Here is a 16,503-nt window from a genome sequence, read left to right as displayed (position 1 = left end):
AACCTTCCCTCCGACCAACGCGTCTTCCCCCTCCGCCTACGTCAGTGCGGCTGCGCAGACGCAGTAACGGCCGCCAACGGCACGGACAGGCTACGCTCGCCTTACGCCAACTGCGTACCCCGCCCCCGCAGGGCGGTGCCTGGCGCCATTGGCGTCCACGCGGCCTGGGGCCGGGCGCAGAGCGCGAGGAGGCGTAAAGGGAGTCCCAGAATTGCGCACGGCCCCCGCCTCGACGCAGGGCGGGGGAGAAACGGTCGCGCAGTTTGAAATTAACACAGCCCCCGCCCCCGCCCCGGGGCCCCGACCGGCCCCCGGCCGCCGACAAGGCCAGGGGCCCCCCCCCCCCCCGCCCCGTTCTGGGGCCACTTGAAGGACCCCGATTCCGCCGCCCCATTCTTCCCGCGGCCCCCGCCCCCACTCCTGGCCTGCCCCCGCCCCCACCCGTGGGGAGGAAGGCCTTGCGGGTCCGCGTTTTGGCGCCAGCGCCGACGCCGGCGCGGCGGAGCCCCCGCCCAGCCCAGCCCAGCCCGAGCCTGCGCGGCCGCCGGGCCCTCCTCAGCTGCCGCCCGCAGCCGCCTTCCGCCCCACCCCTCCCCAGCCCTGTCCTCCTCTCCTGGGACCGCACCGCGGCCCGCGACGGTAAGTGGAGCCGCCGCCCCCACGCCTTCGGCGCGGCGGGGCCCGGGGGCGGTGGCCGAGCGCCCCTCCCGCCCCTCCCCCCGCCGGTTCCCGCCGCCCGGAGCCCCGCCCCTGACGTCATCGCCCCGCCCCGGCCGGCCGTCGGGCTCCGCCTCCGCGCTCCCCCTCCGTGCTCAGCAGCGACTGCAGCGGCGGCGGCGGCGGCCCCAGCAGCAGCAGCAGCAGCAGCGGTAGTAGCAGCAGCAGCAGCGGCAGCGGCGGCCCCGGGCAGCCCAGCCCGGCCCGGCCCGGCTCCGCGCAGCCGCCCCGCCCGCCCGCCCGCCGCGGCCCCGGGGCCCGTCTCGCCCGCCCGCTCGCTCGCTCGGAGGCAGCAGCAACAGCAGCGGCGGCGGCCGCGGGCAGGGCTCGCACTCACTCAGGCAGGCGGGCGGCGGCAGCAGCAGCAGCGGCCCGGACCCGGAGCGGCGGTGAAGTCGGTGCCTTTCTTGCTCTCCCCTCCCCTCCCCCCCCCCCCCAGCCGGGCCCCCGGGGCCGGGCGGGGGGCGCCCACATCGGGGCTGGACGGGCGCGCCGGGCGGGGACCCCCCGCGGGCCCGTCCCGTTAGCTGCGGCCGAGGTCGGCGCATCCGGCGCCAGGCCCGGCTCCCCGCGCGGCTGCGGGCCTTTGTTCCCGCCCCCGCTGGGGTCCTTGAGGCGGGAGCGGGGAGAGACCGCCGGGGGGTGGCGGGCGGCCCGGGAGGGAGCTGGGGGGCGGCCGGCGGTCCGCCCAGCAGCGCGGCGTGGCCTTGGACGGCGGCCTCCCTCTGGCCTTGGCCTGGGGAGCGTGGGCAGGGGGCGGCCGGGCGGCCACGTGAAGGCTGTGGCTGCGGGGTGGCCCCGGGAGCCCCGGGGGTCTGCTCGTTATCTGCCCGATCTCCAGATCGGGTCCGGTGGGATTACATTGGGAGCCCCGCTGCCCGCTCTCCCCGCCAGCCCCCGGGGGCTCCTCGCCCCGGGTGTCGGAGGAGCGCCAGGCTTCGTGGCTGCCCCCTCCCCACGAAGGTTGGCGAATGCTAGGGCTTAGGTGAGCATGCTGGTGGAGGCTTAGGTGTGTGCCACTGGCAACGTGCGCAGGAGCTCCAAGTGGGCTTCTCCATTGGATTCTGTCCAAACTCGCTTGTGTTGAGAGAGAGAGAGAGATGTGTGCTGCGTACGTGGGGGTTGGAATCAGGACCGAACTTGTATTCAACTAGCTTTTTCTCTCATGCAAACTTCCTTTTAACTGTCATGCGTTTTTCTAGTAAAAGCTCTTCAAGTCTGCAATAAAAAATGGCCTCCAATAAAACTACATTGGTAAGTTAATAAGCACCTAAAATATGTAAGGATTAACCCAAGTCTTACCCCCCCTCTTCCCCCCCAAAAATTATAACTTTGCATCTCTGTGGTTCATAAACACACATCCAGCTTTAGCCAAGTGTAAGAATTCGGACCTCATCCAGAGACCTTGAAGTTAGGAGAGAGGACATTAAAGTGACTTTGTAACAAGTCAAATAGATCTAGCGAGAAACTCATCTCGCACACGTAGGGGCTTTTTGTAGGGCAGGAAAGAGAAGTTCGAAGAAGCTACATAAAGCAACAGTTAACGTAGTATTTTCTGAGAAAATATCAGGGTTTCTTTAGCATCCTTTCTTGCTGTATTCATCCCATAGGATGCCGCCAGCCTGACAGAGGGCCTATGGAATTCCTCAGAGCCTTCTGATTGGCTGAAGCCACAATTGAAGCTTGGGTAATTGTTGCTCTAGGAACGTTTAGTTTAAAAGCCAGGTTATTCCTCAAGTTAATCTGGGGTAAAAGTTACTCTTTGAACCACTTCTGGTTTTTTTGTGTGTTTCTTAGAGCTTTGTGAGAGCCAGGGAGACTTTAAACTGCTGCTTGTCTCCCCAGGCTGTATCGGTTAGGTTGTAGTTTCCTTATAAGAAAGTTTTGGGAGACTTTGTGTATATTTCAAAAGAGCCTTTTCTACCAAGTACAGTGTTTTGCATCTGGCCATTTCATGATGCCTCATGTTGATTTCTGTACCAAAATGTACATAAAGTTGCATCTACTTAGACCCCTGGAACTTAATACTTGCCAAAAGCAAATCTTCATTTAGAATATTCATTGAAAATTCACATGAAAATCACGAAATTCAAAGTTATGGTTCCCACTGTATCGAGTTCTGTATTGTATTAGTAATCTTTTTAGGCCTAAAAGGTGAGTGTTCACACAGCTGAAACCACAGTGTCTGTTTTTGCTTTGTATACAGTCTTTGGATTTCACAGTAAAGAAAAGGGAGAAAATTGGTGATGAGTCGATGTGATGTTAGATTGTACATTTGAGCCAAATGCCAGGGAGAGTACGTCGCTAGCTAAAATACTAAGGCTGTCCATGAGGTTCCTGAGTGCTTGGGTGTCACTTAGAATGTTAAAGTGGCTCTGGGAGGAGGCCCGGATAATACCCCCTGCTTTTTTCCTTCTGATTTTTCCTTGGCTTTCTCAGCCACATCTCCATGTTTTTATTAGTTTGCATTGATTTCATCCTGTGGCCAAAGAAACCGAAGGGAAGAGTTACCTGTCCATGAGGTGGAGGATGGAGGGTTCTGGTGGTGAGTGGATGGGCAGGAGACAGTGAGAAGGTCCTGCTGCCATCCCTGTCAGTTGCTCTCAAGCAGAAAAGAGGTGTGCACACTGGTTCCTAAAACTTTGTGTGCCATCTTGCCTTGCTTTGTACCTAAGTGAACAAAGGTCTTCCCAAGAGGATCCCCAAATGGCAGCTTTGCATCATAAAAAATCGATGGGATTTTCAGAGAAATCCCCCAAACCCTAGAGGTGCCAGTTCAGACATTCTCCCCTTTTTTCTACAACTGAGTTGTGAAAGTGGGTTCATTTTCTTTGCCACATGGTAGAGAGGAGTGATCGGGGATTAGAGGGGGATGCCCCCACACTGAAAATTTCGTAGTTCAGTTTTCCGGAAGAGAACACTGAAAGAGTCCTCCAAACCAGCATCCCACCAGGGCATTGGGCGCCGGGCCTGCCGGCCAGCCTAGTCTCTGTGCCTTTACCTCTTCCTCTGGCTCCTTCCTCCTGGTTTCTGCTTCTGTTGTGTTTGACCTTTTGAACTTGAGTCTCTGCTCTTTTATCTTCATGGACAGTGGCTGTTTTGTCTTCTGTCGGGTCAGTGCTCCATTCTGATCAGCTTTTTGTCTTTTCCCAATTTCTCTATTTGCCCCCCAACTATTCCTCACTTTCCCTGTTGCTCATCTAGTGTTCAAAAGCAGAAAGCTCTTGGACCACGCTCCATCCACAGACTGCCAAAGTATTTATTTCCTCCTAGTGCTGATGATTTTACTCCCTGGGCATCTCCTTGGAAGTTTTAGTAAAACAAAATCATAAGTTTGATGTATTCTATTTCACATGGTGTAATAAATACATACGTATGTTTGTATCAATATTCAAAATACATACTCTTGGAATCGTGACACTCCTCACTTTTTTGTGCATTCACACTGTATTTGGGAGGTTGCCTTGAGCCACTGAGCAACTAGAGGCCATTGTCTTCCAGGAAAATATATACTAAGTGAATGCTTAACTAGGGAATCTGGGAGAATTGCTTCAGTGAGTAAAAAAAAAAAACTTCAGAAAAACATTGTTGCTTGAGGAAATAAAAGTATTGTCCATATGAATGTGGGCTCCTACCAGAGGCCTGGTGACATTACTGATGAGCTGGGCTACCATTTTAGAATTTGTTCTCTTAAGGGACAGAGAAATAGGAGCCCCCTTTTTTTTTTTTCCCTTTCACCTCCTTCACCTTCAAAATCATTTTGGCTTCTTAGCATGACAGCAGTATCAGTTTGTTTTAAGTGGTCCAAGATAGTCCAAGAATTTTGGCAATACTGTGTCTATCACCTTTTCACTTTATTGTTTGAGTTGGGGGGCAGGTAGGGGGAGGCACGTGTTGGCTGATATCTGGGGTGGCTCTAAGCTGAGCACGGTCCACTTTGTTTTCCTCTTGGAGACTTGTGGGTTGTATTTTAAGAGTGAGTTTTTAACTGTGTGTGCCTCATTCTTCCTGCTGAGCTGCAGTCCTCGTTCACACACTTGATTCAGTTACCAGCCATGTGACCGGCCATATATGTACATGTCCCTGGTTAACATCTGGTTTCTCAAACAGAAGGGGCATCTCTTTGCTCTGTTTGCATCCTGCTCTGACATTTTATTTGTTTTTGCTCCTTTTTGGGGCTCCGCACTTGGAAATGTGTTTACAATCCTAAGAATCCTCGAATTGCAGCAAAGGGTCAAGACAGCCAGGGAGTGGCTTCTTGTCTCCAGTGGGAGGAGGGGGGGGGCTGAGTGCAGGTGGTGGGCTCTTGGGTGCCCTGTCCTTCTGCCAAGGCGTCTCTGCTGGGGTAAATGAGGAGTGGCAAGTGGAGTCTGGGACAGCTGCCACATGTTAGGACTTAACCACCCATGACAGTTAAGTGAGAAGCAAGGAAACCCAAATTCTTGACATGGCTTCTTTTTTCCTTTTTTCTTTCCTTTTTTCTTTTTTTTAGCAAAAAATGGGAAAGAAACAGAATGGCAAGAGTAAGAAAGTTGAAGAAGCCGAGCCCGAGGAGTTTGTTGTGGAGAAAGTGTTGGACCGGCGAGTGGTGAACGGAAAAGTGGAATATTTCTTAAAATGGAAAGGCTTTACCGAGTAAGCAGCCCCTTTGCTGTCATAGCTGCCCCAATAAGCCTCTGTCGGGGGAGGGGGGGACTGTGGGGGTTGGAGGGCCTTGGGGCTCAGCAGCCCAGGACATGTCCCTGTGTGGCCCTGGGCAAGTGTCTTCAGCCCCCCTTGACTTCTGTCAACGACTGGCCTAAGGACTCTGCCACCCCCAGGTCTGGGATCCTAGGACTTCCTGACCTCTGCCTCCAATTTCAGGGTATATGTTTTGGTGTAAATTGAGGTTTTTAATCCAAGAACGATCAGCAAACACTGATACTCAGAAAACAGACAGAAACACAAGAAACTGGTGCCTAGGGAAGCCACATACATGTATCCAAGATAATCGGAGGGGGGGGCTTGGGAGGTTCTGGTCTCTAAGAAGATGAGGAAGGGCCTCAGGCAGGAGTTGACCTGTTAGTCCGGCTGTAAAGGCCGTTTGCGGTGTGCATCAGGAGCAGCGTTCAGTGCCATTGGATACGTCAACAGTATTGCCGTCTCTGTGCAGTGAGCATTGAATGTCTGTCCATCTGCCGTGTGGCTGGGAGGCTCCTTGAACCTCTGGTCCAGGAATGGGAAGTTGGGTTCTTTGTGCTCCAGCCACTGCCAGGGCCGTTGGTGCTGTGGTGTTTGGGCACGACAGTGAAGCCAGGCTTTATGTTAATTAATACCAGCTCTTTAAGTCTGGTTGCATTTTCCCAGGGCCAATGGTACCAAGTGCTCATCTTCAGATAACCTTCTAACAACACTTTACAAAGGTCTCGTTCGATCCTTGTGGAGGGTGTTACCCCCCTTTTAGAGATGAGGAGACTGAGTGTTCCACAGGGAAGTGACTTGGCCAAAGTCACCCTGCTAGTCAGCGCCAGTCGTTTGAACTCAAGTCTCCCTGACTTGTCCACTGAGCCTCGGTGCTAATAGGATGAATGTCCGAGTCGGGCATCTTTTCAGCCTGGCTTTCCAGCTCTCTCACTCTTCCACTTCGTCTTGGCTTAAACCTTTACACCGCGTCTAGGGCCTTGTGCACAACACAGGTATGGGTCAGGTGGTGTTTGTGTAGTTCCTTCTGGTGTGAAAGTGACTGCCCAGGTTTGAGCAGGACCCATCAGGCCAGGAGGACTGCTGGAGGGGCCTGGACCAGCAGCCAGGATCAGGGAGGCACTCGACACCCCCTGTGAGTGCTAGGGCCAGGAAGGAATTCAGAGGATAGGTACGTGGGTTGACATTGGAACTTTGTAGCTTCAGCCGTTGGAATCTACAGATGTGGGTGTGGCCAGAGCAGGGCTCATGCCACCCCAGGGGTCACAGGGCCCTCTAACCTAGCCTCCGTCTGCTTTCCACAGCGATCGCCCTCAGTTAAGTGACTGCCAGCAGTGAGTGCATCCTGAGGGCGGAGCAGACAAGGCTTGAACCTGGGCTTTGCCGACATTGCCTTCACAGGGCTGAGGAGGAAATCTGGCCACCTGGAGAGTTCCCAGAGCTGTTGCTCTGTTTCCTTTACTTGGCAACTTAACGGTGCCCACCTCCAGTAGAAAACCTCGGCTGCTTCCTTTCCTTGTCCTTTGACTTCCTCTACCAAGCTATTCCCAGTCCCATGAACATTAAGCACCGGCTATGTGCCCAGCACTGGGGATTCAAAGAAAGACACCACACAGTCCCTGCCCTCGGGGAGCTCACTACCTAATGAAGGGACACAACCAGTCAGCAGAGAGAAGGGACTAGAAGCTGGAGGGGCCAGGGAGAGCGTTCTAGGAATGAAGGACAGCCAGGAGGTTGCTGTCATCTGGCCTGTGAGGCAGAGGAAGGTGCCAGGTACGGAAGGGCTTTGAGAAGGGAGAATGAAATGGTCAGCCCTACACTCTGGGAAGATCAGTGCCAGCACAGTGAGAGATGAGCTGCCACCCAACCTTGGGGTGGCAGGGTCAGAGCAAAGAAGGCTGAACAAGACGGTAGAAGGCCAGGTCACCAGGCCTTGGCACCTGAAAGTCTGGGGGAGGGCTGGAGGATGACCCCTGGGGCCCAGGAGGATCATGGTACCCTCTACAGGAACAGGGTCAATGGAACACAGCTAAAGCTGGATTTAGTGGTGGGCAAACTGAATCATGGGAATAGGTGTCCCAGATGACTAGGAATGTTTCTGCCTTTCAGCCACTGTTGATCCTTGTCATTACAACTTGATTAGACGTAATCTGGTCCTGCTACCAACTCGAAAAGATTGGTATTAATTAGCAGACATAGACTCATCATCTGTACAGCCTGTGATCTGAATCTCTTTACTAAAGTGGCTAAGTCCTTGCAAAGTTGCCATTTCAGGGCTCTGATGTGAGCTGTTGCTTCTGCCCCCAGTGTTTGATTTCTCTGTCCTAAATGCAGGTAGGAGAGAGCTACTGTAATCAGTCTTCTGCTTGAATAAAGTCTTCTTTGTTAAAAGGAGCATTTCAGAGTCAGGAAGTGCGGGGTTAACGCAAACCCTGCTCCTCCCAGATGAGCTGGATGCTGGTTTCATGTTTCACAGAGAAGGGGAGAGGAAGCTGGGGTATATCAAGAGCCAAGAGTTTACCTCTGCCTGAATAACAGCATGAACTTAGAGGGCGCTGGAGGGTTTCCAGTACGCTGCCCATCGGGTCATTAGAATTAGACTATGGAAAGTGAGCCCTTTTGTTACCCTTTGGGGTGAGTAGGAACCAGGGCTCTGGGAAGGCTGACTCGTGGCCCTGGGTCAGATCTGCAGTCATAGGAACTTGGCCAGTCTTAACTGTCAGTTTACCAGAAAGCTGGGGATCTCAAGGTTGAGGAGGGGATGGGGGACTCTGGATGAGGTCAAGAGGCCTTGGGAGGAGCTTGAGCTGCAGAGAGAGGGAGGAAAAGGTGGTACCCGTTGCTTTGTCCTCAAATAACATGTTTCTTTCCGTTGTATGGCTTTGGGTGGTTTTCTGGGAATATTCTGGATTGTCCACAGCGTGGAATCCTCTCCTATGGAGTCTTTTTGGGTGTTTGGCCAGGACTGAACAGACAATTGTGGAATCGCTTCCCCTAGGAGACGGGTGCTGGGGAGTCAGGAGGAGGGGCCTGGCAGATAGGAAAGTGGGTCCAGGTTGAAGAAGGTGAGGGCTTACTGCCCTGAGGAACTTTGCCGGGGCGCTTTGAAGGAGAGCGACATTTTGTTCCGTGCTGAGGACGGTGAGAAGGGAGTGCAGCCGGAGTGTCCTGGGTCCCTGTTGTGACCCATCCAACGTGATGGTGAGAGGGACAGTGAAGGAGCTTCAATCACATAAAGAGCCATTGGAGAAGGGGCGGGGGCACCTTTTAGGGCCCCGGGAGATGATTGCCTTGTCTGATGTCGAAGGGCAGGTAGGTTCGAGCTTGATGCGTGCCCTGATAGTTCAGTCTGGGAAGGAGGTTCCTTGTAGAGGTGGCCCACTGTTGGTCGGTAACTGGTGTGTGTCCAGCAGTGGCTCCTTGTGGCTTCTGCCCACACCAGGCAGCCTTCCTCGGAGGGCCTGCCGTGCCCAGGCCACATCCATGGTTCTCAGAGGATCCCGGGGGCATAGGATAGGCAGAGGCATCCCCCTGCACATGATGATGGAGAGAGACACGGGTGCAGGCCGGCTCAGCCCAGAATTCCCCTGCCAAGGAGCCAGAGAAACTAAAGGGGTGACAGGCTTTGTGTTGTCTTTTCGTCTGTCTGCTCCACTGGAGGGGAGGGGCTGATTTGCTTTCCCTCCCTAAGTGGTTGTGAAACAGTATTGGGATCACAGACGTGACCAGTGTTCTCAGAAGGCCTGGCTGCCTCCTTATTCCTGGCTTCTCGTGGTACTAACCAATAGTCAGAGAGGGCTTTGAGCTTTGTACAAAGCAGATCACGCATGAGCTACTGTGGGCATTTAAAGTTGAGGAAACAGACCCAGCTAGAGAGTCGGTGGGTTTTCCTGCAGGTGAAAGGGCGTGTGGTCTAGTAAAGACAGCACCATGTCTGGAGCCAGAAGGCTGGAGTTCAAGATTGTGCTCAGATTCTGCGTCCTTTTTGAAAATGGGAAGTGTATGTGTGAGGAAACTGCCTTGTGAGCCTTTGTCATCCCTGGTGCTGGACCAGCCACGGATAACGGCTGGCCATCTCTCTCCGCTCGTTCGGCTCCTGTCCGGCGCTGGGGCCGTGCTTGCTCGTCTTCTTGGAAGCTCCTGCCTTGGTGTCACCAACACCCGTGTGGCGCCTCCATTGGTCTTGGTGGCTTTGTGTCCTGAGCCCCTCTGCCCTCCCTCCCCGGCTCCCAGGAGCCTGCTCTGTCCTGCTTTTCCTTCTGAGATCTCTCCCCGTCCCCTCCTCCAGTCACGAAGTCTTGTCACCGTGCCACAGCATCCTTCTCGCATCATCAGTTGAGATCACATTTGTGGGCACTTAGCACAGTACCTGGCACACCGCTCCCTGTCTGTTGGTGGGAAGTGCTTCCCCCCTGCCTGGACCCTCCATGGAAAGACTTGGAGCCCCATGAGGACCTCTGGAAACAGAGCATTCGTTGGCACCTGTCTTCCGCCATCCCTGTGTTCCATTGGATCCTGGGGAACCCCAGCTCTCTCGGGGCTGGGGAGGGGCGGGGAGAACAATTCCCCAAGTGGGGAGGAGCTGTGGGAGCCTCAGCGGGACGGTGCCCAGCGTGGGCTCCCAGGGAAACAGCAGAGGTGCTGGTGGAATGTCTGTGGAGGCTCCGTTCAGTGACAGCCCTCCTCCCCAGATTCCCTCGAAGCCTCCCTGTCTCCCGTGATCCACTCTGAATCGATCTGTATCCTCCAGAGCTCGCGGGACGTGGCAGTCGTTGGCATTCGTTGCTTCAGAGTCAACATAGAGCGCTTGTGACAAAGAGGGGAGGGGGGAAGTCTTGACTCTGAGCCCCCCAAGTAGTTAGAGAGCTGTGCCAGTGTCAGGCTCCCCTTAATTAAAGGATTTGTTTAGTGAAGTTTGGACTCAGTCAGCGGGCGGCCCCCGGAGGGCTGTGCGTGGACTCGGGGCAGCAGGTTCCTCATCCCAGGTCTGGATGCTGGGCTGTTGCTGCAGGTGAAGAGGGCAGACACCTTTGTGGAGTTGCTGAGGTCTTCCCCAGTGGAAGCGTTGACCGCTGCATTGGGCTGGGGCAGGGAGGGACACTGAGGGCTGGCCGTCTGCTGAGCCCCATCACCTTGGACCTTCCCAACAGTGCCGACAACACATGGGAACCCGAGGAAAACTTGGATTGTCCAGAGTTAATCGAAGCGTTTCTGAATTCTCAGAAGGCTGGTAAAGAAAAAGATGGAGCCAAGAGAAAGTCTTTGTCTGACAGTGAGTCAGATGACAGCAAGTCAAAGAAGAAGCGGGAGTCGGTGAGTATTCTAGAGCCCGAGGCGGCGGCACTGCCTGGGAGGGCACTTTCTGGGAAGGAATTTATGGAGGGTCTCCCAGTGGTCTAGAACGCTCTGAAACTGGCTGTTCCACTCGAGAGTCCTGTGTTAATGACCCCCTGGTGAGGCCGTGACTCTGCCCCTCACTCTTGGACAGCCTGCTTCCCAGCCCTTGCCTCCGTTCCCCTTCTGGGATCCATGCCAGCCCTAGTTGAATGATCCGAAGTCCCCCGAGCCCATCCCCGCCGAGAGACAAGACAACAGGGAACGCCCGGGAGCCCCTCTGGCCGAGCTGTTGCCTTTTGCTTGTGTTTCATTAAGTGTTGGGGCTCAGCTTTAGCTGTCCTTCGCCGAGCCTCTTGAAAGAATGAGATCAAGAGGAGGGCACGTGTGATAATTGTTTATCTTCCAAGAGGTGTCCTCTCACTGTATAGTATCAGTTCCACAAAAGCCCCTTCACCAGGGGAGCTTTTGCTTCCTGTCAGCACCAGAGCATCCTTGAACGGGCTAGTGCTTGAGGAAGTAAGTACTTTCACATCACAGGTGATGAACCAAAGGGTTTGGAGGACCCCAGAGCCAGACAGCGTTTTATGTAGTGAATTCACTGTACATCGTTAAAAGAAACAGGCTATTCTTAATATTGGCTGTCATTACCTTTGTCTTCTAATTTTTTAATTGCTCGGACAAATCTCAGAGCCCCCCCTCCCCCCAAGAAATTCCGCTCTGTGATGGGATTGGGAGGGGAGGCTTGATTGGATTATGTGAAAAGGCAATCTGAGATCTCAGCTGCTGTTAACAAAAAACAAAATCAAGGCGCTGGGTGTTCTGTGTTGAATTTCAGCCATCCACATGATTCGTATTAATTAACTGTTTAAGATTTCAGTCTTTTTAAATGACAGTTGAAGACTTGGTTTGGTTTTTGTTTTTTCAGTGCTGACTATAGATTCCCACTTGAGCCACTTGGATTTTCTGATGAGGTCGTTCATTGTAGCTTTTAGAGAGTTCTGTCCCCATTCCTGGGCTTTGTTGTCATCCTCTGTAAAATAAGAGATTTGGGGCGGATGTCCTAATAACTCTCCTCTTTAAAGCTGGCTAGTCAGATGTGCCAGTGTGGAGAGAGTCAGCTGACAGTACTCTTGTAACCTTTCACGACAGGCCGACAAGCCGCGGGGCTTTGCGCGGGGCCTTGATCCAGAGCGAATCATTGGTGCTACAGACAGCAGCGGAGAGCTGATGTTTCTCATGAAGTGGTAAGGACTGAGGTGGGAGGTGGTGGAAAGGGACATTTGCTAAAGTAAGTTTGTGGAGGCATCCAGGGAGAGCATCTCAGCTGGTTTTCCTGGTATAGCCGCAGGCCGTGAGGGAGGGGACAGTATGCTTGCTAGGCTGCATCTGTGCGTGTGTGAGCGCTCGGATTGTGGGACGCGTTTAGAAATAGTCTGGCCATCTCTCGGGAGATGTCATTGATTGTCCAGTTCAGTGCCTCCAGGCTGCCCAGGTGGAGATTTAAACACTGGGCCTGACCCTGCAGGAGGGGAGCGATTTGTTCTTCAGGAGGTGACTCAAGCAGGGCCTTAAAGGGATTGGTGAAGGGTTAACCGTAGACCGGGAAGAGGAGACAGTGTTACCAGTGGCCTGTGTGTGGTCGTCAGGAAGTGGCCAGAAAAAGGGTGGCTGTTGGGCAGTAGCAGAGGGAGGTGAGCTGCAGGTGCCCAGTGAGCTTTTTAGCTGTTTACGTTCAAGGCCTGAGGGTGAACTGTTCAAGAATATATTGTTTTCATCCAAATAAAAGCATCCTTGATGAAATTGATCTGTGTTTGAACATGTTTCATTTTTAGTGATAGGGGTTAACTTGTTAAAACCACAGCAAAAATTGTCCACCAGTATTCCTCGTTAACTTGTTGGAAGGCTGGAAAGGGTCATTGAGCAAACAGAATGAACACAAGGAGGGAAAGGTCCAGGGAGAGCGCCCTGTGAGGAGGGAGACACGCGGAGTTTCCAGCTCCCCTAGGCTAGTGTGTAAGCGTGAGAGCGATCTTCAGCCTTTGCCCACTGGACATTTACCCGGGATTGTCTCCTGGGCCATCCACTTCCCTGAAAACTGAAAAATAAAAGACTGCAGTATCAGACACAGTGAGCAGTGGCAGTCAAGCAAAGCGTGTTCTTGAGATGCACGATGTAGTGGATGGCGGGGGGGGGGGGGGGGGGGGGGGGCTGTTTTTGGGGGTGGTAAAAAAATGTAGCCTTCCTCAGAATACCTTGGAATCTGAAATGACTAAATTGTGAATGATAGACTTTGCACTGCAGCCAGAACCCCTCACATCTTAAAGACAAATCTCTCTCCACTTGAAAAATGAAAAGAAGGCTCTGACTTAGTGGGGGGCAGAGGCTGGCTGTAGCAGTACCCAAAACAACTGGGGAGGCATCAAGGCCCTTCCCTCTGAGCCAATGGCCCCATCCTAGAAATGGGAAAATTACTTTGTATTCTTCTACCCTGCAAAAAAAAAAAAAAAAAAGGTTTAGACCAATGACCTTTTTTTTTTTTTAAATAATTATGGGGCTTAATAAATTGACCGTCAGCATTTGGCTGGGTCTGTGAGCCCACTGATACGAGTTGCTACTTCCTGTGGTATGGATCAGAACCCACCTTTGCCTGCCCATCCTGTTCAACAACATGACATCACGTAGTGAGGTAGGGTTCGAGGGCGTTAGAACTTGAAATTAAAGGAAAGTTCTTAGATACCACATTTTCTTGGCAATCTTCTAATTTCATTCCATTGTCAAGATAAGGGTAATTGAGTCTACTGAGATTCGTTTAAAGAAAACAACAGGATGCAATAGGCAGTTGGCATGGGCTGTACGGCCGGCGAGTTTCCGGTTTGCTTCGCAACCTCAGCTCCATCGCATGCACCCTACCCCTGTTTGATCAGAAGCCTGATCATCCTTCTCTTCAGTCAGCACTTTTAAACTGTGTCAGCGTTCTGGTTGGTTTTGACCCAGCTTTTTCCACCCTCTCTGCAGGAAGGATTCCGACGAGGCCGATTTGGTGCTGGCCAAAGAAGCCAACATGAAGTGCCCTCAGATAGTCATCGCCTTCTATGAGGAGCGGCTGACCTGGCACTCCTGCCCGGAAGACGAGGCCCAGTAACCATCTGTGTCGCTTTTTTATAAATAGATATGCGTGTACACACACAGACAAACACACACACACACACACACACACACACACACACACACCCCCGTCTATCTATAGATTATAAAATCTGAATGTCGATGCCATCCCCTGATCTGTTAGCAGTGGGAGCGCCATCTCCATCTGATGAGAGCTGAGTTGGGGAGGTTTTAAGTAGGTTGTTGTTTTTGTTTGGTTTGTTTTCGTTTGGACTGGGTTTTATTTTGCGTCCGCAGCGCTGGTAACTGAACAAGTGAACACAAGCTTTCTGCATTTACTGAACGTTTAGCGCAGAAGAGAGCGTTTGATACTAGGGAATTCTTACCTTCCTCCACAGTAGAGAGAAACTTTTCTAAATACTCATTAATACCTTCTGTAGTCACTACTCTGAATCCTAGGAAGTGTTTAGCCCCCATGTATGCCTAAGGTTAGCTGTCCGAGAAACTGTTGTGTCCGTGTAGCGTTTTACATTCGCTTGAAGCCCACCTTGCTGATAAAAGCAGGATTTCACACCTGGAGGTGACGCCGTCGGAAGGTTGCTCGGAGCCCAAGCACCCCCCCTCCTCCCGCCTGGCAGAGAACTTGCTGCCTTCACTTTTCCAAACACTAACTGTTTTTGAACAGAGCAGAATGATTGTGTGGGCACTTTGCAGCCTTGCTGGAGTGTTCGTGGTAGTGTGGTGCTCGGTGTCTGGGCCCTGTTAAGGTGGTAGTGAGCATCCTCCCTGTGGGTGCAAAGGCAGCTCCAGGAACACACAGGAGAGGATGACTCCATGTTTGTTATCCAAAAGCCTGAGGGTCAGATCTGGCTGGACAGGACCCCCATCTGCCAGGGCTTGTGGTCAGCCTCCTCAGGGCCCCCCCGCACCCCCCGAGGGCCCAACATCTCCAGCGTTGACATTGCCCAATCCTAGGTTAGAAACATGCATGGGTAAATGCTGCAGGAACTTGTTTGAACATTTACCTGAAATGTTAAAATAGAACCATTTTGGCCTTGATTTTAAAAAAGAAAAACTTGGACTTCCTGCTTTGGAAAGTAGGGGTGTCCCATCTTATTTTCCTAGCCAAAGGATCCTCTCTCAATCATGTAGTAACATCCCCATCTTCTGGAGTGTAAATGTTCTGCCCAAAGGGCAGGCATTGGGGGGCGGTTGTGTTTTCCTAACTGTGGGCATAAATGGGGAAGCAGACGTGCCCATGTTATGTAGTTTTCTATCCTCTGGACGTGCATGTTTTTCCTTCTTTATCCCATCCCTCCAACACGTAGAACCAGCCTTTTGAGTATTTGGGTCACTTTGCTCCACAGGAGTCAGGCAAAAAAATAACTTTGTAGTCATTGGAATGTTATACAACTGTATATTGTTTACTTTATTGTAAATACTGGTGAACAGTGGTCAATAAATAGTTTTATATTCTTCCTTTACATGCAAAAGCTTTTTCTAAACTCCTCTCACACGAATGGGGCACTAGGTGTCGTGAATGTCTCGCCAGCGTTGCCAAATCATTCACCTTTAAAGTTATGGATTGTGTCTCTTTGAAGGATCAATGGAAGCCTTTTGTTTTTTATCAAGTGTTTCCTGATATACCTCCCACCGATATGAAATCCTCCTTTGTAGCAAAGAGAGCCGATCCAGTAAAACTGACGAGCAGTTTACAACAGCACCTGCAACGTTTGTGCACATAGGCTCCCACCAGCACCCCGGGAGATGAGTTATTGTCATTCACACGTTACTGCGGTCGAATCTACGCTGGTTCTGCTTCCTTCACTTCTCCGTCAGTTCATGCAGTCTTCCTGTATCTCTGAGTCACTGTTCATTTCCTCACAGTGGCCATACCAGAGAAATTTGGGCAAATTGTTAGCAACTTGGTATGCGTGACCCCTGAGAGCCTGAATGACCCCTCTGTGGGCCTCCACTTTTTCTATAAAATGAGGGGGTTAGATAAATCCTGTTCGTGTTCTCTAGGAGCACGATTGATCATTACGGTTAGCTTGAATTCTCTGACCCTACGTAGTGATCTTGGATGTCTTGTGTTACGTATTCTGCACATTTCTACATATTCATCTTACTCCCTTTTACTAGTTTTTGTCTTCCAATTACAGCTTATGGTTAAAACCTATAAAATACCTTTGGCTTGAGGCCCCTAAATTCTCTCTCTTGGGGAGGAGCTTGAAGGTGACAGGGGCTGGGGTGCTGGCAGGGTCTGCCCCAACACATCTGTTCCAGCACAGCTCAGTATTGCTCCCATCACAGAACTAGCATCTGATAGGTACCATATTCTAGACAGGACACCAGGACAGGCAGAGGAGGAACTGGGGAAGGAAGATGTGGCTGGTCAAGCCACCCTTCCTAATTCTGCCCCGTGTGATGAGCTCTCATTAAAGTGGTTCTAACAAAGGTAGCTACTGGGGAAATAAACGCTCGCTTTGGGTTCCTACGAAAAGGAACAAAGCTAGAAAGAAACGAGGGTGCCAAAGTTGGAAGTCTTAGATTCCGAGATAAAAATGTGGAAGTGAGCTCTGAAAGCTTTAATCTAATCCTCTCTTTTTTAAGAAATGTTGGCTTTTTGGATAGACTAGAGCACTGACCCTGAAGTCAGGAGAA

At 52.1% G+C, this 16,503-nt stretch overlaps 1 protein-coding gene across 4 annotated transcripts; it reads left to right on the top strand.

The window, feature by feature from the left end:
* Positions 1-567: 567 nt before the first annotated feature.
* Positions 568-15,323, top strand: CBX3 (chromobox 3). 4 transcript variants are annotated; one of them, XM_027872222.1, is made up of 6 exons: positions 621-639; positions 1,920-1,971; positions 5,210-5,352; positions 10,548-10,710; positions 11,884-11,978; positions 13,750-15,323. In XM_027872222.1, the coding sequence occupies exons 2-6, from the start codon at positions 1,948-1,950 to the stop codon at positions 13,874-13,876; spliced, it is 552 nt and encodes a 183-aa protein (XP_027728023.1). In that variant the 5' UTR covers positions 621-639; positions 1,920-1,947; the 3' UTR covers positions 13,877-15,323. The 4 variants fall into 4 exon arrangements, with proteins under 4 accessions (XP_027728024.1, XP_027728023.1, XP_027728021.1 ...); XM_027872220.1 differs by lacking the exon at positions 621-639 and adding an exon at positions 1,036-1,111; XM_027872223.1 differs by lacking the exon at positions 1,920-1,971 and having other exon boundaries at positions 568-639.
* Positions 15,324-16,503: the final 1,180 nt, after the last annotated feature.

This window comes from Vombatus ursinus, unplaced genomic scaffold, assembly GCF_900497805.2.
Source record: "Vombatus ursinus unplaced genomic scaffold, bare-nosed wombat genome assembly UNPS02014799.1, whole genome shotgun sequence".
Taxonomy (NCBI): domain Eukaryota; kingdom Metazoa; phylum Chordata; class Mammalia; order Diprotodontia; family Vombatidae; genus Vombatus; species Vombatus ursinus.
The sequence above is the reverse complement of the archived record's forward strand: the minus strand, read 5'-3'. Positions and strand labels throughout refer to the sequence as shown.